The sequence below is a fragment of the Vombatus ursinus genome, unplaced genomic scaffold (assembly GCF_900497805.2).
Source record: "Vombatus ursinus unplaced genomic scaffold, bare-nosed wombat genome assembly UNPS02014945.1, whole genome shotgun sequence".
Classification (NCBI taxonomy): domain Eukaryota; kingdom Metazoa; phylum Chordata; class Mammalia; order Diprotodontia; family Vombatidae; genus Vombatus; species Vombatus ursinus.
In genome coordinates, this window is record NW_020954723.1 from 2,503,620 (window position 1) to 2,529,067 (window position 25,448).

Below are 25,448 nucleotides of genomic sequence, written 5' to 3' on the forward strand. Positions count from 1 at the left end.
AGCACCAACCCTGAAGTCAGGAGTATCTGAGTTCAAATCCGACCTCAGACCAAACACTTGACACTTACTAGCTGTATGACCCTGGGCAAGTCACTTAACCCCAATTGCCTAAAAGCAAAAAACAAAACAAAACAAAGAAAGAAGTTAAGGAGGTGAATAAGATTCTAGAAAAGTTAGATATGATAGATCTCTGGAGAAAATTGAATGGGAATAGAAAGGAACATATCTTTTTCTCAGCAGTACATGGCACCAAAACAAAAATTGACCATGTATTAAGACATGAAAACCTCACAACCAAATGCAGAAAAGTAGAAATAGTAAATGCATCCTTTTCAGATCATAATGCAATAAAAATTATATCCAATAATGGGCAATGGAAAGAGAGATTAAAAATTAACTGGAAATTAATATAATCCTAAAAAAGTAGGTCAAAGAACAAATCATAGAAACAATAATTTCATTAAAAAATGACAACAATTAAGCAACATTCCAAAATTTATGGGATGCAGCAAAGCAATACTTTGGGGAAAATTTATATCCCTAATTGCTTACATCAATAAAATAGAAAAAAAGCAAATCAATGAATTGGGAATACAATTTAAAAAATTAGAAAAATAACTAATTAAAATCCTCAATTAAACACCAAATTGGAAATACTGAAAATGAAAGGAGAGATTATTAAAATTGAAAGTAAGAAAACCATTGAACTAACAAATAAAACTAGGAGCTGGTTTTATGAAAAAAAATGAATGAACCATTGGTAAATTTGATTAAAAAAAAGAAGAAAACCAAATTACTAGTATCAAAAACAAAAGGGATGAATTCACCACCAAAGAAGAGGAAATTAAGATAATTGTTAAGAACTCTTTTACCCAATTATATTCCAATAAATTTGACAATCTAAACAAAATAGATGAATATCTACAAAAATATAAATTACCCAGATTAACAGAAGAAGAAATAAAATACTTAACCCAATCTTAGAAAAAGAAATTGAACAAACCATCAATGAACTTCCTAAGAAAATATCCCCAGGACCAGATGTATTCACAAGTGAATTCTACCAAACATTTAAAGAACAATTAATCCCAATACTATATAAACTATTTGGAAAAGTAGGCAAAGAAGGAGAACTACCAAATTCCTTTTATGACACAAATATAGTACTGATACCTAAACCAGGAAGAACAAAAACAGAGAAAAAATATATAGACCAATTTCCCTGAAGAGTATTGATGCAAGATTTTTAAATAAAATACTAGCTAAAAGATTACAGCAATCTATTATAAGAATCATACACTATGACCAGGTGGGATTTACACCAAGAATGTAGGGGCTGGTTAAATATTAGGAAAACTAACAGGTGGTGCAGTGGATAGAGTACTAGGCCTGGAGTCAGGAAGATCTGAGTTCAAATCCAGCGTCAGACACTTACTAGCTGTGTGACCCCAGGTAAGTCACTTAACCCCTGTTTGTCTCATTTTGTCATCTATAAAATGAGGACACAATGGAGAAGGAAATGGCAAACCACTCCAGCATCTTTGCCAAGAAAACCCCATGGACTTTGAGTCAGATATGACTTACCAACATCAGTCAAGCATTTCCTGATCCTTATAGAAATGATAGGTGGGTTCAAGCATGCGTACCCTAAGAGACGTTGTAAGAATAAATAGAAGCACGGTGCCTGGCTCATAGTAGATATGTAATAAATCCTAATCGACTGTCTGAAAAGGAGTCTGACCGGTAGGACCTGGCCACTGTCCGGGCACCAGAAGGGCAGAGAAAGGTTGGGAGCCTCTGACACGTGCTGATTAGTGTGGAGACCCAAAATCTTTGGAATGAGGAGATTTTACTTAAATTCTAAGGCAACAGTTATTTATTAATGTGCTAAGAGCTGAGGTTACAAAGAAAAGCAAAAAACCCCAGTTCCAGCCATCCAGAAGCAAATCTGCTCATTCTAATGGGGGAGAGAGTAAATAAATAATTAGGTACATGCAAGATAATACACAGAGTAGATAGATTTAAGGTGATCTAGAAAGTGAAGTCTCTAATGGGTGGGGAACGTGCAGCCTCGAGGCCACATGTGGCCTTCTAGGTCCTCAAGTGTGGCCCTTTGACTAAATCCATTCACGTGTGGCCTCAAGGCTGTGGATTCCCCACCCCTGCGCCTAGCAGCTAAGCAGCTAAGGGGGCTGAGAAAGGCCTCATACAGAAGGTGGAATCTGAACTGAATCTTGAAGAAAGCTAAGAAAACAAAGAGGGAGGTGAGGGGGGCAGAGAATCCCAGGCATAGAGGACAGCTGGTGGGAAGTCACAGAGAAAGGAGATGGAGCATTGTTTTCAAGGAACTGCAAGTATTCCAGAGTAGCCGGATCATAAAAGTGCTTGGATTGAGGAGTAAAGGGTAAGATTGTAAAGGTAGAAAAGAACCAGCTTATGAAGAGCTTTAAATGCTAAATAGTAGTTTATATTTAATTCTGGAGGTAAGAGGTTTTAAGTGTAAAGATGACTCTAAGGGTGGACAAGCCTGCATATGACAAGGCCTCATGAGTTGCAAGGGCTGTGTCAGGTGTGACGTGAAGGGAGGCAGGACAGACATCTCTAGTCTCTTCTCTGACCTTTCCAAGGGAGACTTTAATCCCTGTCAGGAAGGTAGGAAGTTGAGGCCAGAGGCCACTCTGCTCTCCTTAGAAAAAGAGGGTACTGGATTAGAATTATATGTCTATTCCCTTAAGTACTGTTTGTGTAGGTATATGAAAGGGTTCAATTTAACTTCTGACTTTTGGGTCATTATTATTGGGAGGAAAGGAAGACATCCAAGCTTTATATTCAAAGTTTGACCCCTTTCCCATCAAAATACCAGTTCCACAATGAATACACGTAGTGAATAGTCAAGAAACCCACGTATCCAAATAATGGCAGAACAGAAATCAGTGAAGGTATACATAAGAGAATACATATCAGAGTGAAGGATGTTTCCCATTGGAAGTGAGATAATGAGACAGAGAGACAGAGACAGAGACAGAGAGACAAAGACAGACAGAGACAGAGAGAGAAATGAATCTCACCTGAGGGGAAACTTCCCATAGTCTCTAGAGTAGCAAGCTGGGGAAAGGGACACAATTGAGATTGCCACCTCCTCTCAAGTTTTTCCATAGCTTTTTTTTCCCTTCAGCAACTTGAAGTGAGATTGGCCTCTGCTAAATTCCCTCTCAAAGCTGGAAGCCAGAAGTTCCTGAAGTGACTTGTAGCTTGAAGAATAATATAAAGAAGAAAAAATGAAGAAGGCTGGAGCTCCTGCACTCTCACCAACTCCTCCATACCCCTTACTCAGGGCAGGGCATTCATCTCCAATGAGGAGAGAGAGTCCCATAACAATGGGCTTTGGGACAGGGGTTATATTCCTCTCCTGGGCTGAAACTCTTTGTAATCCTTTTCAAAGATCAGCTGGGGCAGGTCCAACACCTGTAAGTATACGGTATAAGCACAAACATCAGTGCAGTAAAATAATAAGGGTGCTTTTCCTGGCTTCTCTGGTAGCCAACCCTCAGTACTACTGAAACTAAAATAAAACAAATGCACATTAACAGTTTATGCAGTAGACATGGCACTTGACAGAGCATTGCTTGAGAGGATGCTCCAGCAACACCATCCCTAATCACACATAGGACATAACATCTGCACATTTCGAAAGTACATTTATATCCATAATATATGGATCAATTAATTAAACAATCAATTAAAAGCAATAAGCATGGCTAAAAAAAAGCAAAGCCAACTAGCTGCAATAATACCCATATCAGTGGGCCTACAAAGTACAACTTAACTATAAGCCAGTATGTATGTACAACAATTAACAGACATTGCTATAGCACGAACATAACACAAAGCAGTCAAATGAACATAAGAGAAAAATAAAAATGAGCATACTCAAACATGTAATTCACATGTACAGCAGTAAATATATGCAGTTACATGTAAGCCACATTTCACATGGGCAATCTCTAGCATTATTGCCTGGACATTTGTAACTATATTTTCAGGTTTACTTGTAATATCCCAACTCAGCCTAGTAACTGGTCTTTTGTTTTTGTTTTTGTTCTTTTTTATGTGAGGCAATTGGGGTTAAGTGACTTGCCCAGAGTCACACAGCTAGTAAGTGTTATGTGTCTGAGGCCGGATTTGAACTCAGGGCCTCCTGACTCCAGGGCCAGTGCTCTATCCACTGGGCCACCTAGCTGCCCCAGTGACTGATCTAATAGGCTAGTTCTCTCGTCACTGACTGATCTTTCAGTTCCTATACCCAAGGTAATGCTATGGCCTGACCATCAGGATAATTATAACTTTGTGTGTCTGCACCTGGGCCGAAAACCATGCCGGCTGGCTATCAATATTTTCGAGCTTTGTGGGTTGAATCTGTACCCATGAGTCTTGGCAGAAGTTTTAAGCAGGAAAGAAGTTGCCTCTGGCTTCAATTCTCCTGCCTTCTAATAATACACAGTTTCCTTCACTGCATGTATTACTTTCAGTGCCCATATCTGGGTCAGAAAGTCTTACAGATGGTGAACAGTTTTTTTTTCTTAACTTTTTCCTGGGTGAATGTCCATCAGTTCTCTCCATCTGCTCATTATAAAGTGCAACTAAATCTCCTTTAGTGGTTGAGGTGAATACTCTTGATAGAGTCTCCTCCATTCTTGTATTCATTTTTACAAGATTTTGAGTTCCAAATTTTCTCCCTCCCATCTCCCCTCCCCTATTCCTAAAATGGTAGGCAATTTGATATAGGTTATATATATGCAATTATGTAAAACATATTTCCGTATCAGTCACAGCTGTAAAAGAAGAAACATATCAAAAGAAGAAAAAAAATGAGAAAAATAAAGTGAAAAATTATGCTCTGATCTGCATTCAGAGTCCATCAGTTCTTTATCTGAATGTGGTTAGCATTTTCCTTCATGAGTCCTTTGTACTTGTCTTGAATCATTGTGTTGCTGAGAAGAGCTGAGTCATTCATAGTTGATCATCACACAATGTTGCTGATACTGTGTACAATGTTTTCCTGGTTCTGCTCTTTTCACTCAGCATCAATTTGCACAAGTCTTTCCAGGTTTTTCTGAAGTCTGCCTGCTCATCATTTCTTATTGCACAATAGTATTCCATTACATTCATATACTATAACTTGTTCAGCCATTCTGGGGCTATTTTTAAACAGACAAATTGTCCAGTCTCTCAGTTACTTTGTGTGGGTTAGCTTTCTATCAGTCAGCTAATTTGTGAGTCCCTTGAATGCCAAAGTTTCTTTTTTAAATGTGAAAATTTTTGTATTTTATTTTTTCCAATTAGATATAAAAAATTTTTTTAACATTCTTTTTTTAAAAATTGAGTTCCAAATTACTTCCATTTCTCCCTTCCTGGAGAAGGTAAACAATTTGATACAGATTATACATACACAGTCATGCAAAGCGTATTTTCATATTTGGCATGTTTCAAAAAAGAATACAGACCAAAACAACAACAACAACAACAACAAGAAAAATAAAATTTAAAAGGGAGGTGGACAGCATTTTTCATCATGAGTCCTTTGGAATTATCTTGAGTCATTGTATTTCTGAGAATAGCTAAGTCACTCACAGTTGGTCATTGTACAATATTGCTGTTACTGTGTACAGTGTTCTCCTGGTTCTGCTCACTTCAACTTATATCAGTTCATGTAAATCTTTCCAGGTTTTTCTGAGAGCATCCTGCTCATCATTTCCTATAGCACAATAGTATTCCATTCCAATCATATGCCATTCCCCATTTGGTGGGCATCCTCTAAATGTCCAATTCCTTGCCACCACAAAAAAGCAGCTATAAAGTATTTTTTTTTTACATATAGGTCATTTTCCTTTTTTCTCTTTAAATCTCTTTGGGATGTGGGCCTAATAGTAGTATTGCTGGGTCAAAAGGTATGCATAGTTTGATAGCCCTTTGGGCATAGATCCAAGTTGCTCTCCAGAATGGTTGGATCAGTTCACAACTCTGTCAACCAATCCATTAGTAATCCAATCTTCTCCAACATTTGTCATTTTTCTTTCCTGTTGTGTTAGCCAATCTGAGTGTGAGGTGGTACCTAAGAATTATTTTAATTTGCATTTCTCTAATCATTGGTGATTTAGAACATTTTTTTCTCTTATTACTGTAGCTAGCATTTCTAGCATAATATTGAATAATAGTGGTGATAATGAATATCCTTAATTCACCCTTGATCTTATTGAGAAGGCTTCTGGCTTATTCTGATTACAGATAATGCTTGCTGATGGTTTTAGATAGATACTACTTACAGTTTTAAAGAAAGCTCCATTTTTTTCCCTATGCTTTCTGATGTTTTAATGGGAATGAGTATTGTATTATATTGAGAGCTTTTTCTGCATCTGTTAAGATAGTCATATGTTTTCTGTTGGTTTTATTGACATGGTCAATTATGCTGATAGTTTTCTTAATATTGAATGAGCCCTGCGTTCCTGATATAAATCCTACCTGGTCACAGTGTATAATCCTGGTCATATATTGCTGTAATCTCTTTGCTAGTATTTCAGTTTAAAAAATTTTTGCATCAGTATCATTAGGGAAATTGGTCTATAGTTTTCTTTCTCTGTTTTTGCTCTTCCTGCTTTAGGGATCAGGACCATATTTAAGTTGTAAAAGGAATATGGTAGGACCCCTTCTTTGCCTATTTTTCAAATGGTTTATGTAGTATTGGAATTAATTATTCTTTAAATGTTTGGTAGAATTCACTTGTGAATCCATCTGGTCCTGGGGATTTTTTGTTAAGGTAGTCATTTATGGCTTGTTCAATTTCTTTTTCTAAGATAGAGTTATTTAAGTATTCTCTTTATTCTTCTGTTAATTTGGGCAATTTATATTTTTACATACCCATTTCACTTAAATTGTTAGATTTATTGGTATAGAATTGGGCAAAATAGTTCCTAATAATTGCTTTAATTTCTTCTTCATTGGTAGTAAATTCACCTTTTTCGTTTTTGATGCTGGTCATTTGGTTTTCTCCTTTCTTTTTTTTTTAAGTCAAATTAACCAATGGTTTATCTATTTTATTGGTTTTTCATAAAAACAACTCCTAGTTTTATTTATTAGTTTAATGGTTTTCTTATACTTTCTATTATATTAACCTATCCTTTCATTTTCAGGATTTTCAATTTGATATTTAATTGGGGATTTTTGATGTGTTCTTTTTCTAGATTTTTTAGTTGCATGCCCAATTTGTTGATCTGCTTTTTCTCTATTTTATTAATTTAAGCAATCAGAGATAGAAATTTCCCCCTAAGTACTTCTTTGACTGCATCTCATAAATTTTGATATGTTGGCATTCTCTTTGATGAAATTATTGATTATTTTTATGGTTCATTCTTTGATCCACTCATTCTTTAGATTTGGATTATTTAGCTTCCAATTCACTTTTAATCCATGTTTTCATGGCTCTTTATTCAATGTAATTTTTATTGCATTATGATCTGAAAAGGATGCATTTAATATTAATGCTTTCCTGCATTTGGGTGTGAGGTTTTTATATCCCAACATAGGGTCAATTTTTGTGTAGGTGACATGTACCACTGAGAAAAAGGTATATTTCTTTCTATTCCCACTCAATTTTCTCCATCTATCATGTCTAATTTTTCTAAAAAATTGTTCATCTCCTTAATTTCTTTCTTGTTTATTTTTTGGTTAGCTTTATCTCCAATATCTACTTCTTCCTGTAACTCATTTAACTTTGCTTTTAAGAATTTGAATGCTGTGCCACTTGATGCATATATGTTTAGTATTGATATTACTTCATTGTCTATGGTACCTTTTAGCAAAATCTAGTTTTCCTGCTTACATCTTTTAATTAGATCCATTTTTGCTTTTGCTTTTTCTGAGATCATGATTACTACCCCTGCTTTTTTCTTTCTCCCTTTTTTTCTTTTAAAAGCTGAAGCATAATGGATTATGTTTTAGCCCCTTGCCTTTACTCTGGGTGTGTCTCTTTGTTTCAAGTGTTTTTCTTGTAAACAACATATTGTAGGATTCTGGTTTTCAGTCCATTCTGGTATCCATTTCTGTTTAATGGGTGAGTTTATCCCATTCACATTCACAGTTAATGTATGTATTTCCCTCCATCCATTTTTCCCCCTCCATTTAGCCTTCTCCCTCTCTCCTTTCATTCTGTCTCTAGCCAAAAATGTTTTGCTTCTGACCACTGCCTCCCCCAATCCACCCTCCCTTCAATCAGCCCCATGTCCTCTTATGCCCTTCCCCTCTACTTTCATGTAGGGTAAGAGAGATTTTTATACCCAACTGAGTGTGTATGTTATTCCCTTTTTGAGTCATTTCTGATGAGAGTAAAGTTCAGATGTTGCTTGCCACCTCACCATCTCCCCCTCCACAGTAAAATCTCTTCCTTTCCAACCTCTTTTATGTGACACCCCATTTTACCTCTCCCTCCCCTCTTCTCCCAGTGCATCCCTCTTTCTTTAGTCAACTTATACTTGTGCCCTCTGTCTATGTAAATACACTCCTTTTAACTGCCCTAATAATGAAGTTCTTAGGAGTTAAAAGTATCATCTTCCCATGTATAAATGTAAACAGTTTAACCTTATTGAATCCTTTCTGATGTCTCTTTCCTGTTTACCTTTTTGTTCTTCTTTTAGGTTTTGTATTTGAAAGTCAAATTTTCTATTCAGCTCTGGTTTTTACATCAGGAATGCTGGAAAATCCTCTTTTTCATTAAATGTCTATTTTATTTCCCTGAAGGATTATACTCAGTTTTGCTAGGTAGGTTATTCTTGATTGTAATTCTAGATCCTTTGCACTCTGGAATATCACATTCCAAGCCCTTTGATCCTTTAATGTAGAAGCTACTAACTCTTGTACTATCCTGACTGTGGCTCCACAATATTTGAGTTGTGTCTTTCTAGATGCTTGCAATATTTTCTCCTTATCTGGGAGCTCTGAAATTTGACTATAATGTCCCTGGGGAGTTTTCATTTTGGGATCTTTTTCAGGAGGTAATGGGTAGATTCTTTCTATTTCTATTTTACCCTCTGGTTCTAGAATATCAGGGCACTTTTCCTTGATAATTTCTTGAAATATGATGTGGAGAGTCCTTGTTTGATCGTGGTTTTCAGGTAGTTGAACAATTCTTAAATTATCTCTTCTGGATCTGTTTTCCAGGTCAGTTGATTTTCCAAGGAGAAATTTCACATTGTCTTCTGTTTTTTCATTCTTTGGATTTTGTTTGATTGTTTCTTGATGTCTCATGGAATCATGTGCTTTCACTTGCCAAATTTTTAATTCTAATTTTTAAGGAATTATTTTCTTTTATTTTTTTATTTTTATTTTTTATTTTTAGGCAATTGGGATTAAGTGACTTGCCCAGGGTAACACAGCTAGTAAGTGTCAAGTGTCTAAGGCCAGATTTCAACTTGGGTCCTCTTAACTCCTAAGGCTGGAGCTCTATCCACTGTGCCACCTCCAATTCTACTTTTTAAGGAATGCTTTTCTTCAGTTAATTTTTTTCCATTTGGCCAATTCTGTTTTTTTAAGGAGTATTTCTCTTCATTGGATTTTTGTGTCTCTTTTGCCATTTGGTATATTCCGTTTTTTAAGGTGTTAATTTCTTCAGTATTTTTTTTGTGCCTTTTTTTTAACCAAGACATTGGCTCCTTTTTCATTATTTTCTGCTATCACTCTAATTTCTTTTCCCAACTTTTTTTTTCTACCTCTCTTATATGATTTTTAAAATCCTTTGGAGTGCTTCCAGGAATTCTTTTTGGGCCTGAGACCAATTCCTATTTTTGTTGTTGTTGTTGTTGTTGAGGCTTTGCATATATAGCTGTTTTGACTCTGTTGTCTTCTAAGTTTGTGTTTTTATCTCTCCTGTCACCATGGTAACTTTCTATGGTCAGATTTTTTTCATTGTTAGCTCATTTTTTAACCTATTTCTTGACTTTTAACTTTATGTTGAAGTTGGGCTCTACTCCTAGGTTGGTGGGGGCCCTATCCCAAGTTTTAGGGTTTTTTATGCAGCTGTTCTCAGAGCTAGTTCTGGGGGTCTGTAAGTTTTCATTTCTTCCAAGTTGGTATGTTCTAAGGAGAGATGCGGTCACTGCTTTCCTGGCCTGTGTTCTGGTCTTTGAGTGACCACAAGCACTCTTTTATGTCCTAGAAGTATGACCAAGTTTCCTCTTCCCCTGCAGCTACAAGCTATAGTGCACTAGTGTTTTTCTTCACTCTGGCACTGTGCCCTGTATCTGCATGTGGGCAATGCAATGGAGGTCCTGTACCCAGTGCCAGGAAAGCATCCCATGTAATCCCCTTCTGACCAATTGTCTGACCCCCTTAACATCTGTAGGATGAGAGCACTGGAAGCCCCCAAAGTCTGCTGCTGGCTTGCCTGGGTGATACCTCTGCTATACTGTACTCTACTCCCACCCTGGTGAGATAGAACTTTTCTGCTGACCCTCTTAAGTTGTCTTAGGCTGGAAAATTATTTCTCTTCAACCTTTTGTTGGTGCCACTCTAGAATTTATTTTAGGTGATACTTTAAGGTTTTTTGGAGGGGAATTTGAGAGTAAGTCCTTATTTTTAATCCACTATCATGGCTCTGCCTGCCTGGGAAAAACTTTACAGCATGGTTTTGATAAAGCCTCATTTCTCAAATATTTAGAGAAGGGAGTCAAATTTATGACTGTGAGTCATTCCCCAATTGATAAATAGTAAAAGGATATGAACATGAAGTTTTCAGAAGAAAAAATCAAAGCTATCTATAGTCATATAAAAATGTTCTAAATCACTATTGATTAGAGAAATGCAAATTAAACCAACTCTGAGGTACCACCTCATGGGTATCAGATTGGCTAATATGACAGCAAAGGAAAATGACAAATGTTGGAGGGGGTGTGGAAAAATTGGGACACTAATGCACTGGTGCTAGAATTGTGAACTAATCCAAGTATTCTGTAGACCAATTTGGAACTATGCTTAAAGATCTATAAAACTGTGCATACCCTTTGACCCAGGAATATCACTACTAGGTTTGTATCCCAAAGATATCAAAGAAAAAAAAAGGACGCATATGTACAAAAATACAGCTCTTTTTGTGGTGGTAAAGACATCGAAAGGAAGTCCATCAGTTGGGAAATGGCTGCAAAGTTGTGGCACATGATTATGATAGAATACTACTGTGTTATAAGAAATGACATTAGGATGCTTTCAGAAAAACCTGGGAACCCTTACACAGACTGATACAAGGTGAAGAACCAGGAGAATGTTGTACACAGTAACAGCAATATTGTACAATGACCGACTGTGAATGACTTAGCTATTCTCAACAATACAATGATCCAATACAATTCTAAAACACTTATGATGAAACAATGCTATCCCTTTCTAGAGAAAGAACTGATGAAGTCTGAATGCAGAATGAAGCACACTTTTTAAAACTTTATTATTTTTATTATTTTTTAAAATTTTTGGTCTGTGTCTCTTTTGCAACATGGATAATATGGAAATGATTTTTACATGATTGAATCAAATTGCTTGCTTTGTCAGGGAGAGAGGAGGGGAGAAAAGGCAGAGAGAAAAAATTCAAAATTTTAAGAAGCTAATGTTAAAAATTTTTACATGTAATTGAGAAATTAATAAAATTAGAAAAATACATAGAGGAGAGTTGAAGAAAGGTAGTTTGATTTTTATTGGGTTTTTTTTTGCCATTCCCTTCTCCAGCTCATTTTACAGATGAGGAAACTGAGGCAAACAGGGTTAAGTGACTTGCCCAGGGTCACACAACTAGTACATGTTTGAGGTTGGATTTGAAATCAGGTTTTCCTGACTCCAGGCCTAGTGCTCTATCCATTGCACCAGCTGGCTTTCTACAAAGAAAACATGGTGGCTGTTAATCCTGTTTGTATGATTGCTATAATGAATAGACTTTTGGGGAAATGTGTGGATTTAGGTAGAGAGCAAGAAATAGAGACACAGAGGAACAAAGATTTCAGCACAAGGAATGGGGGTATGGGGGGAGGGTTGCAGAGGTTGTGATTTACCTCTGGATCCCAAGAAATCTATTGGCTGCAATTTATGGAGGTACTCACAAGCCAACTCACACTGAAAAGCAGGTGAGATATTAAGCCTAGAAAATAATAACCTCAAGTGAATTTAAAAAGAAAACCCACAACAACCCAGACATTATAAAATAAACTTGGGAGCCAAGGAGCTGAGAAGGAAGGTTCATTACCAATGTACTGTGTAGGTGTCCTTTTAGATTCTCTACCAACTTACACGTGGCTTCACCTCAGTGATGAGGGTCCACGTAAGCGGGTTGTGTAAGCTTCTAATCACAAAACTTAAAGCGCTACAGAAATGCTTATTATTATAATTATAATAATGATAATAAATAATTATTATTATCATTGATACCCTATAGTCCCCAGGCCTCCAGTGTGGTGATGACTTCATTTCTTGAGCTTCTTACTGCCCTCCTGTTAAGCTTAAGCAACTTTCCTAGATCAATAAGGGGTGTACTGGTAAATATTTAACAATTTGCTCTCTGGGGGGACAAATGTTTCCATACATTTTTAAGTATAATCTGCATTCTCAATACTCTTTTAGTCTAGGCAATCAACAAACCAATAAATCAAGCCCTGACTTGTAGCAATTGGCTATTTCTGAGGTGCAAAAGCTCACACTGAAAATTTAACAACCAGCTCTTGTGATTAGTGATTTGTGATTAGTGATTAGTGATTAGATTACACCACCATAGAAGAACTGAAAACTTACAGACTCCCAGAATTAGCTCTGAAACAGTGGCACAAAAAACCTAAAACTTAGGACAGGGCCTTCTTCACCCTGAGAGCAGAGCCCAACTTCAACACAAAGTTAAAAGTCAAGAAACAAACTAAAAAAATTCCTGAACGAAGAAACTTACTATGGTAACAGGGAAGATCAAAACACAAACTCAGAAGACAACAAAGTGAAAACTGATACATCCAAAGCCTCAAAGAAAAATATGAATTGGTCTCACACCCAAAAAGAACTGCTATAAGCACTCCAAAAGGATTTAAAAAAATCAAATATGACAGGTACAGGAAAAATTGGGAAAAGAAATGAGAGTAATACAAGAAAATAATGAAAAAAGAGTCATCTTGGTAAAGGAGGCACAAAAAATGCTGAAGAAAATAACGCCTTAAAAAGTAGAATTGGCCAAATGGAAAAAAAGGTATACAAGCTCACTGAAGAAAATAATTCCTTAAAAATTAGAATTTGGCAAGTGGTAGTTCATGACTCTATGAGACATCAGGAAACAAAATCCAAAGAATGAAAAAATAGAAGAAAACATGAAATATCTCCTTGGAAAAACAAATGACTTGGAAAATAGATCCAGGAGAGATAATTTAAGAATTTTTGGACCACCTGAAAGCTATGATCAAACAAAGACCCTAGACATCATATTTCAAGAAATTATCAAGGAAAAGTGCCTTGATATTCTAGAACCAAAGGGCAAAAATAGAAATTGAAAGACCTACCCATCACCTCCTGAAAAAATCCCAAAACAAAAACTCCCAGGAACACTATAACCACCTTACTGAGCTCCCAGGTCAAGAAGAAAAAATGGCAAGCAGCCAGAAAGAAACAATTAAAATATGAAGGAGTCAGAGTCAGGATAACACAAGATTTAGCAGTTTCAACATTAAAGGTTTGGAGGGCTTGGAATATGATATTCCGGAAGGCAAAGGAACTAGTATTACAACCAAGAATCACCTACCCAGCAAAACTGAGTATCATCTTCAGGGGAAAATATAGATTCAACGAAATAGAGGATTTTCAAGCATTGCGGATGAAAAGACCAGCGCTAAATAGAAAATTTGATATTCAAACACAAGACTCAAGAGAAGCAAAAAAAAAGGTAAACAGGAAAGAGAAATCACAAGGGATTCAACAAGGTTAAACAGTTTACATTCTTATATGGGAGGACAGTATTTGTAACCTTTAAGAACTTTTTCATTTTTAGGGCAGTTAGAAGGAGTGTACATAGACAGAAGGCACATACGTGAATTGAATACCATAGGATAATTATCTAAAAAAATAAAATTAAGGGATGGAAAAGAGGAATGCACTGGGAAAAGCTGAAAGGGAGAGGTAAAATGGGATAAATTATCTTACATGAAAGAGGCACAAAAGAGCTTTTACAGTAGAGGAGAAAGGAGAAGTTGGGGAATGTCGGTGAGGGCAGTGCATGAACTTTATTCTCATCAGAATTGGCCCTCATTTTGGTATAGAAATGCACAATGTACACTCAATTGGGTATATAAATATGTCTTACTCTACATGAAAGTAAAGAAGAAGGGGATAAGAGAAGGTGGGGCTGATAGAAGGGAGGTTGGATTGGGGGATGCAGTAGTCAGAAGCAAAACACTTGAGAATGGACAGGGTGAAAGGAGAGAGAGAAAAGGATATATGGGAAAAGTAGGATGGAGGGAAATACACAGTAATCATAACTGTGAAAAAATTTTTGTAGTAAGTTTCTCTGATAAAGGCCTCATTTCTCAAATATATAGAGAACTGAGTCAATTTATAAAAATAAGAGCCATTCCCCAATTGATAAATGGTCAAAGGATATGAACAGGAAGTTTTCAGAAGAAATCAAAACTATCAATAGTCATATAAAATGCTCTAAATCACTAGTGATTAGAGAAATGCAAATTAAAAAGACTCTTAGGTACCACTCTACACATATTTGATTGACTAAATGACAGAAAAGGAAAATGATAAATGTTGGAAGAGATGTGGGAAAATTGAGACACTAATGTACTGGTGGTAGCGTTGTGAACTGATTCAACTATTCTGTAGGACAATTTGGAACACTGCCCAGAGGGCTTTGACCTAGTAATACTAGGTCTGAATCTCAGAAAGATTAAAAAAAACCAAAAAGGAAAAGTACCAATATGTACAAAAATATTTGTAGTAGCTCTTTCAGTGGTGGCAAAAAGATTAGAAATTGAGGGGATGCCCATCAATTGGGAAATGGCTGAGCAAGTTGTGGTATATAATTGTGATGGAACACTATTTTGCTATAAATGATGAGCAAAATGCTCTCAGAAAAACCTAGCAAGACTGAAATGACCTGATGCAAAGTGAAATGAGTAGAACCAGGAGAACACTATACATAGTAACAGCAACATTGTACAATGATCAACTGTGAATGGCTTAGCTATTTTCAGCAATACAATGATCTAAGATAATTCCAAAAGACTTATGATGAAAGATGCTATCCATTTCCAATGAAATAACTGATGGATCTGAATGCAAATTGAAGCATATGTTTTTAACTGAATTTTTCTCATTTTTTTGTTTTTTTTTAAACATACCTAATATGGCAATATATTTTGCATGACTACACATGTATAACCTATATTAAATTGCTTGCCTTTTCAAAGAGTAAGGAGAGGAGGGAAGGATGGAGAGAATTTGGAACTCAAAAAAAAAGAATGTAAACAATTGTTTTTACTTGTAATTGGGGAGGGGGAATAAAATATTTAAAAACAAACTCTTCCTGTTCCACTTGCAATCAGTGTTCCCTGGTCTATTAAGACTTCCCCCTCCCTAGAAATCCCATGATGAGAGGGATACCAAGTCGTTGTGCCTTTTGAGGCCTCAGCTGAGAGACTGCTCCCTTTTTTCCACAAGAGTTATTTGGCTAATTCCATCTGTCCTCCCCCATTAGAAAGCAAAATATCTCTGAATAGTTCCACTCCTGGGTCCTACAAGTCTTCCCTGGGAAGTAGCTGTCTATTCACCACTGAGTACTGTCTTGGCGGCAATATGAAGGGTCTTAATCAGTTCCAGATTAGGAATAGAGGCTAAGATTTCATTGGTATAGCAAACCTCAGAGAGAGGAAACTTCCTCCATGAATGTAGATGGGCACCTTTCTGTAACTTAAAGTCTTAGAAAGTTTCCTAGAGCACTGAAAGGTTAAGTGATTTGCCCAGGGTCACAAAGGGAGTATACTTCCAAGGTGAGATTTGCACCAAAATCTTCCTGGCTCTGAGACTAGCTCTCTGTCCACAGCTGTTGAGGCCCATATGGCTGCACACAATGTTGGGACCCAGGCACTGATACTACGTCCCGCCCTGTACCAGGGCCTGCTCTTCTCTCCCTGTACTAGAGCTTGGAGGTTATCTCCCTATTCTGGGGCCAACCTGAGCCACATTATGCCTGACTGAGTATTGGTGTAGATGCTATTACTGCCCCTGTGGTGAGACTCAGCATGTTCATCCCCACCCTCTAGACTAACAATGCCCACTGTCCTAAGACTGAACACTTCCTTCACTGTTCCAGGGTGGACTGCCATTTTATGATCTTCCATTGGCTGCAGCCACAACAGCCTCAATAACCCCAGCAGTCTACACAAGTTCCCAATACATCATCCCCCATACTAAGCATCTGAGATTCAGAGAAAAGCAAAGCCAGCCCCTTAGCTCAAGAAACATTCTAATGAGGGAGACAATATGAAGCTAACTTGGTACCCACAAGATATAGAGATCAGATGGAAGATAATTTCAGAGAAGGCATCAGTAGTAATGGAGGCCTGGAAAGGCAAGCTGTGGAAGGTAGGATCTGTTGTTCTTCGTCTTTGGTTTTCAAAGAGGACCAATGAAACCAGGAGGGTGATGTCTTGACTTGCTTGTGAATTGGATTTAAGTGAGGCAGAGTTGTGAAAAGTCGAGCTGAATCTGGAAGGAAGCCAGAGGAGTTTAAGAATCAAAAGTGAGAAAGGAGAGCATTCTAGGCATGGAAGACAGCTACTGCAAAGGTAAAAGGATGATGTGTAAGGAATAAATAGAAAGTGGGCCAGTGTAACTAGGCTGAGGAGTGAGTATGTGGAAGGAAAAAGGAAGAAGAGGACTGGAAAGGTGGGATGGGAGCAGGTCGTGAAGAGTTTAGATGCCAAACAAAGGACTTCATATTTTACTCTAGCTCCAACATCTGTCCTTAGCTCTAGACCCATAGCCCTGCAAATCTCAAACTCAAAATATCCTGACCAGAATTTATATTCCTTCTCCCAAAACTGACCCGTTGGTCTTACCTCCTTATTCTTGTCAATGATACTCTCTACTTTACCAGGCACTCAAGCTCAAAACTTCAATGTTATCTTTTACTTTTTTTCACTTTCTTCCCATATATAATTTCTTACCCAAGTTCTGTCATTATTTCTCTACATTATCATTCAAATCCAATTCAATTAAGAAGATTTTTTAAACCATGTGGTGCACAGAGCACAATGGCAGGTACTAGAGAAAAAATACAACGTGTAGGTAGGGTGTGGTCCCCACTTTCATGGAATTAATTTATAATCTAGTAGGAGGATATGATGTATACACAAATACCCAAGACAAAATAATAGTCTGATACATGTATTAGACATACTCTGTCATGCTGTCTCTCTCCTATTGCCTCTAAATAAGTATGAACAAATCTTATAAAATTGCTTATCTTTTTTTTTCTGTTACAAAACAATCCTTTAAAATAGGTGTTCTTAACTGTAGATCTCTTCAGAATAATATCTCAAAATAATGGAAGGAAATGTCAAATTTCAGTTAGAGATTAGTGAAAACAAAGATGTAATTTTTTTCCTATCCAAGTTTATAGAACCCCTGAAATCTCTCTACTTCCCTATGGAACCTGAACACTTTTTATATACAAATATACATGCACATTTTCAAATCTCCCTGTAAGGGTGGGGGGGTGGTTGATAAATTATTTAATCTACTTAAATGTCAAGATGCTAAGCCCTGATACCTTAAATAGGTGTGAGCCCTTTTCTATTGAACCAATCTATCATACGCTTTCAACCATTGTTTTCCAACTTTTGTTCCATAAATTCTTTCCAGTAACAACAAAAATGTGTTTTGAGCCTCCAGGGTAATTTAATATACTACTCATGATATTTTTTTAGATGTATTCATTAGATACTTATGATAACTATAATGATAAAATGTGCCCCAAATTAAAATGTGCATTATATAATTATAATCATAATCATAAAATATATTTTATTCTACCTATAATTATGAAAACTAAATATAAAATTGGAAAACCAATTATAAAATAATTATGAATATTTTATGTGGTACACTCTCTAATAATGAAAATAAGTTATCCAGCAAGACTCATATACTTACTTTTATTTGTAAGACTTCATATTAAATATCTTTAGTTTACAAAATTTGTTGGGTAGAAACATGTTTAATGAAATAAGTTACAACTTGGATGATGTTTAATGTAATATAATAATCATATATAAACTTTACTTCAATATTGAATTTTTTTTATTTGAATAAAGATTGTCAGTATTTGATTCTTCTGAGTCTTAAATCTGATTCTCATCCAGTTTTCCTATTTGATTTAAAATAAGAACAAACTAAAAATGATTGCTCACATAAATGTGAAGTAGAAAATGGTAGGTGTTTTTAAGTTGTCTTGCTGAGAAATGGAAATTTATTTTTTATTTTTAGTTACCTAACCAATCAATGAAAATAAAGTTATGCAAAATATTTATTTTTCTTATTGTTATCATGTAAAATATTTATTTTTCTACTGCTAATGACAAGCCTGTGTTAAATGATAAATATATGTAAAATATAATTGCATATATTTTTTGTTTTTAACAATGTTTATATATAAACCTTTGTAAAGAAAAAATCTCTTCGGATATGACTTTCTACTGTTCTACTGTTGACATATTGGCTACACTCTCACAGAAAGTCTACTAGATGACTGACCAGTGTTGCCAGCCAGTTCACTTATAAATCTGCCAGATAGAACAATATTAATATGAGCGAAGGATAAGTTTAAATCAGAAAAGTCTTATTATTGCAAAGAGTGACAATATGAGGTTTGTTTCTGCAGAATGTTTTTTTGATGTTTCATTATAATTTCAAGATGGCTTGTAAGACGTGCCCAGCAATCAGTTATCAGAAAGTCCACCATTTGGACATTTGTGCTATAATAATGCAAATGTTTGTAAAATATCAATTAAATGATAACAGCTGATGCGATACAAGCAATTCCAAGATCACAGAGGGGCATAAGGGGGCTACTCTGGTGTAGTATACAAAATGCAAATGAAGGTATGCTTGTGCATTAAATGTCCATCTATTGAGAATTGATTGGCTTGCCTTCAAATGTTGAGACCTTACCACAGTTTGGAAACAATTTAATGACAATGAGAACTTTATTGCGAAATTTGATAAGAAAATGCAAGAACACATTGGCTTAGAAAGAATGGTCCAAGTTTGATATAATCTCTGCACAAATACCCAAATCACAATCATCGTGCACATTAGCATGTTTTGAATCTCTGTAGAACAAGCCTATGCTGCTTCAAACATGCATATGCTTGTTGTCACATAGGAAAATTGTATTTATTGAACATATTTGGGCAGTTATTTACTGCTTAAGGTTCCATTAATTTTTTTTTTGCAAGAACCCCTTGGGCCATAGTTTCAAACCCCTAAGAAGAACCATTAAATGGTAACTACCACTTTAGATTGAGTGGGAATGGGGAGGAGGTAAAACTCCTCCATTAACTTGTTGAATAGTTAGATTGCCTGAGGAAACTTGATCACACCCTATGGGTTGCCTGTAAAATATCAAGCCAGTTCTGGCTCAAGATTTTGAGTGTTTGACAATGGAGAAAAGAGAGTATTTCAGTTTCAATTCTAAGAAGGAATCGACTGGGAGCTGGGAGGAAGGGAGGAAGATCAGAGACCCAGGATCCAGTCTCAGCCTTCTACTTCTTCCTTAACCCAAGCCATTCCTTCTGGCTCTCTCTCCTCCCTGGTACCAGACATTGGAAGTCTTTTGCCCAGGCGCTGGCTTTATATTTTATGGACAACCCATAGGATGTGGCCAAGTTTCCTCAGCTAATCTGAACATACTTCCTATGTAATACTGATCAAAGATTTTTCTCACTTAATCTAAAACCTATTATTGATTGCTTCAATAGAGAAGTGTTCTTACCTAGCAGATCAGGGCTTAACATCTTGACACTTACCTTAATTAAGAATCTAGAATGACTTGATTGATTTACTCAACCACCACCTTACCTATAGATAATGCTTAAGCACCTAAATTGGAAAAGTGACTGCCTTCACAGAATTCTTTCATCCTTCCAAAATAGCATAAAGGGTATGAGCAGGTCAGATGTAAGAACACAATTTCAGCACACAGAACACAACCAAGCATCAAAACGATTTATTTTTGACTTTCAGAACCAAATCATCTAGTTGTCAGAATGTTCATTTTTTTGGGGGGGGGGTATTTCAAGTTGTTGACTGCCTTAGGAAAAAAAAAGACCCTAGCTAGCGCTACCCATGGCAATACTTCTCCTACCTCTTCGGATGTATATTACAACTGCCAAGCTGAATGATATTATGAAAAAAATAATGCGAATAATGATAAAAAGCAAAATTGCAAAAAGGACATAATCAGCATCATCATTTTCAGTTGGTCCACTGTCTATGCTTCCACCATAACCCAATAGAGTACAAAATGGTGGGGACCAGCCAAACTGACAATGACAATTCCTATTGTTGTTGCAAACACCTCTGTAGTTACACTTTGAAGGGGTACAGTCAAAATTCAACTGAGCTATAGGAACACACATCCGATTTAAGCACATTGTGGTTTTGGTACACTTTGACCCATCCCACACCATTCCAAAATCTATCCACCCTGTCCCAAAGTGATAGTCTGTCCCAAAACAGAAATATTCCTTTTCGTCCTTCTTTACTGCTAATTGGTGAATTGTAGTGTGCTCATCTAATTTTGGCACTGTCTTCAAACCTTCACATTGCAACCTTCCACACATGACAGTTGATTGTCGACAAGGCACAGTAATATATTTTATTTCTTTCACCTTCTGTCCGTTAGAATCAGTTTTATTTTCAGGCTCAGCTCCACAGTTTCCAAATCTATCACCTTTTATATTCAACTGTTCATAGCAGACCTTATTAGCATTTACAACTCCAGCAGGACCAAATGTTTCTCTGCATTGTATGTGTCGGTCAGTACAATTCCCTCTAAAGCAAATGGCATTTGGGGTGCATGGTGTTCCGTCTTGAACATAGACATCCGGAGGGCAGAAGGCTCCAGTTCCATTGCAGAACTCTGGAAGATCACAGGTGTTCACCGGCCGTCTGCAAAGTAGCCCAGTAGTACTAAAGTTACAGTTATCACAGCATGCTCCATAAGCACATGCAGAACCAGGGGTCCGCTCACACCTTGTGCTACAACATGGATCAGCAAGACATTCTTTAATTGAGCCACAGTCACACTGTTCCGTGTAGTCTATTTTCTTGTTACCACAAAGACGAAATGCATAAGCATAATTATCATAAATGTTTGGAAGTCTGTTTAAACATTGATCCCAGTAATTAACTAAATCAAAAAATCGCCCGTAACTGCAATTACTGAGAGAATCAGAAAAAAGTGGATGGTCTTCCATGAGACAATGTGACCTTCGGGTACAGTGACAGTAAATCTGATCATGAGGCAGGCCAAAGTTGTGACCTACATAATGTGCCAAGATGACTGAATAATAAAATACCCTATCATCCTGAAACCACAATAGTATTGCTGCCCAGTTGCCATTGCATATTGAGTTTGGAAAAGTAGCATAACCAGTTTCCCCTGCCTTGTTTCCAGTAACTAGGGCTGAAGTATCATGTGGAAAGCTGTTAGAGATCACTAAATTTTTCCATAAGCCATAATGTTCTGCTATTTCAGATGAAGAACCTATTAGTGGTACTTTATCAGAATATCGCCAAAGATACAGAAAAACCAGGATTGTAAACACCCGAAACTGCTTATAAATGGAATCAACTATATGAGTCAAAGTCACCATTTGGTCAATGTGAATAGTAAGATTCCCGTTGTGAGTATCCACTCTAGAACTGCTGACACAAATTGCGATTTTTAAATAGCGGATATGTGGCCACCAGTGGCTGAAGGGACCCGCCCTAGGACGAAGGCCAAGCTCTGAGTTGGAAAGCTGTTCATTCATTTCCTCATTGGTTAAACTGCATCGAAAAAGACTCTGCCCGGCCTCCCCTTCTTCTGGCACCAGCTGGGATAATACATGTTCAAACTGGGAAGAACTGTGGAGAGGCTCGATTTCATAGGTGAAGTCATCCAAATGTAGAGTCCCTCGGAGACCCCCTTGGCAAGTGTTCAAGACCGCCATGGACGCGGGGATACCTTCTAAGTAGCCATGATAGTAACAGTCGTTCGGGATGTACGGATACTCCTCTTGGGGAGCTCCGTGCTCATTGTCCACTAGGATCGGGAGGTGTCTGGGCACCAGGAACTTCTTGACCCGCATATGGACCACGTACCTCTTGCCACCAAAGCGCAGCGAGTAGGCGAGCTGCCCGGGCACTTCAGCAAGGGCGCCGCTGAATCCTCGGAGAGCTCTTCGGCTGCTTAGCTGGCGGGGAATCACCACTTCGTAAGAGGAGAAGCGCCAGCCAGGACGGTGCTGCCTACAGCCAGCGGGGTCTAGGAGCGCTAGCTGGAGCGCCAAGAGGAGCCCGGCCTCGGCCACAGGGGTCCCCATGAGAAGCCAGAAGCAAGGAGCAGGAGCAGGGGACGGCTTGAGGAGCCTTGAAGACAAAGCCAGAGGTGGTTTGAGAAAACGCCTCCTGGGATACGCTGAGAGAGACAAGGCCAGTCAACTGATGACCACCTCGTAATCCCTTCTCCCCGGTTACTTACGCAACAATCCAGGGTCAAGGCTGGGCTGGCTACGGTGCACGGTATGTATGCATGTATGGATGTATGTGTGTACGTACGTACGTGTGTGTGTACCAATGGAAAAAGGAGCGTTTAGTGGTGACTTTGCCACATAGAGCTACTTAATGACTTGTGTACCTCTCAGCTTACGTTATCTGCAAATTTAATGAGCATACCATTTGTGCCTTTAGACAATGGTACAAATATTAAACAGCACAGGGACTTTATGCCACTAAGTACTCTCCTGGAGACTTCCTGACAAAGTTACATTGAACCATTAGTGACGATTTTTGAGCCCAGCCATCCAGCTAATTCCAAATCCATCTGATTGTATAACGGTTAAATTTATCTCTATCTTCTCCTCAAGAGTAACATGTAGCTTTGCTAAAATCTAGGTAAAAATGTATCTATAGCATTTCCCTTATTAATTTAGTTAGTAATGTTGTAAAAAAAAGGGGGGTGGTGGTGGTAGTGGTAGAAATGAAGTTAGTCAGGACTTGTCCTTGATGAGGTCATGTGGTTCTTTGTAATTAACACTTTTCTGTATAGTAGTTTGCCAATTATCTCTTTAATTATATATTCCAGGATGGGAGTTCTTAAGCTGGAGTCAGTGAACTTGTTTTTTCTCTCTTTTTTTAACATTTTGATAACTATTTCAATATAATTGGTATCCTTTATATTCCTATGTATTTTATTTTAAGCTTTTAAAAATATTCTTCTGAGAAGGGGTCTGTCTATAGGCTTCACCAGACTGCCGAAGAATTAGAGTTACAAACAAAATTAGGGTTAGGGTTAGCAGACACAGACAAGTTTAAGAACCTCTGTCCTAGAATTGTCTCAGGAAACATGGTCCAGATCACAACCTGTAGTTTGTAGGTTCTTTTCCATTCCCTTTTTTAAAAAATCCATTTGCCCTTTTGCAAATTTATGGTACCTCTCAAGGACTGCCCTTGACATTCATTTAGGAATTCAAAGGTGAGGAAAGTCCTTCTACCAATGCCAATGATTAAATTTTTGAAGACACCAAGCTGCCGATACCAATGATTAAATTTTTGAAGACACCAAGCTGCCGATACCAATTGCTGTGTAGCACACAGGCTCTCCACTTGTTTTATCCCTTGTGCTGACTCAACTACCTCATCGCCTTTTCTGATAGCTCATGTCTTAGATGGGGGTGCTTTTTAGAGGTGGTCTGTTTTCATTATAGTCTCAAACCTGAACAGAGTTAGGCCTGACACATTTTTCCAGTAGTTCAGGTTTGAGAAGTAATGGAATGAGACCTTTACAGACCATCTTAACATTTAATAAAAAAAATATATATATTTTTTTTACTCAGTAATAACATGGAAAGGATTTTCAACAAGGGCATAGGATAGATTCAGTCAGCCATAACTCCTCTGTCTCTGCATTTACCACAGTGGCCTATCTGGTCAGCGGCACATGTTAAAAATGAGGAGCCCCCTACTCTTTTTGTACTAGGCTTTTTTATGCTTAGGTGACCAGGAAGCTATATCACTATTTTAAACCTTAGTTCCCCGAACTAATTTAAGTCTCAGGGATAATTTTATTGCCTTTTAGGGTAAAACTAGCTTAGCCTGTACAGGACATCCCCTAACTTAGAGCATTCCTACTCCCCTCCCCCAATCCCACCAAGTGCTACATATTACTCTGGCCACAAGCATTCCTTATATATGTGCCCCTCTATTCGTGTTTTCTAGTCACGTGTTCCCTGCCTGTGTCCCTTCCCTGTTTTGTGGTGTGGTAACCTATAAGAAGGAATGAATGGAGCCCTTTCTTATAATTTATTTTGTTAAGCTGTCTGATTCAATGTATTTTGTTTAAGCTAATGTGTTTTCCAGTTGGTCTAGTTAAAAAATAAAAGTCAGTGGGAGTTTGTTTCGTGAGACATTCTAGTGTCAATGACCATTAACCTTCTTGGATCTGGCGGCAGCTCCTAACAAATATTACTTTGGAAAAGAATAGAAGAGTAAAATGGTAGATGTTTCTATGAGTGATAGGGCTTGGCAGCCTCCATCACGTAATCTTCCTGGCCACCTATGCCACTGATCCTCAAATAACCTTCTCTAACCAACTGAGTATTCCAGCTGACTGGGATTTCCTTTTTCTTATGGCTATCAAGCATGATCCCACTGTCTCTGTGCTCCACAGTTGATACCTGCTGAAGAGAAACCCCTATTCACTCTATTTCTCTCTCATTATTAGGGTTACAAACTTTTTTGTGTGTGTAAGGGTAGAAGTTGATTGAGTAAATCAATCAAGTCATTGCCCACCTCCATTTATTTGAAGTATAATGATACAACCCCAGCTCTGGCTTGCCCAATACCCCTCAAATTGTTTCTACTTCTCTTTTTTTCTAATTTTATTTTGTTTTATTTTATTAAGAATTTTATTTTATTTTTTTATTAATGTATTTTGATTTATCAATAATCACTTCCATATGCTTTTGAGTTTAAAATTTTTTCCCCCTTTCTCCCCACCACCCTCCCCAAGATGGTGCACAATCTGATATAGGCTATACATTTACATTCATATTAAACATATTTTTACTTTAGTGATGTTGTAGAACCATCAGAAAGAGGAAACAAAACACGACAGT

The 25,448-nt window shown here is 37.3% G+C and overlaps 1 protein-coding gene across 1 annotated transcript in view; it reads right to left on the reverse strand.

Annotated features, from left to right (window-relative positions):
* The window catches only part of LOC114030030 (disintegrin and metalloproteinase domain-containing protein 20-like), a 33,716-nt gene extending 11,061 nt beyond the window's left edge, over window positions 1-22,655 (reverse strand). The window contains exon 1 of the mRNA XM_027844694.1: window positions 20,411-22,655. Within this exon, the coding sequence (XP_027700495.1) occupies window positions 20,411-22,655 (2,245 nt within the window). The remainder of the gene's footprint in view (window positions 1-20,410) is intronic.
* Between the last annotated feature and the right edge of the window lie 2,793 nt (window positions 22,656-25,448).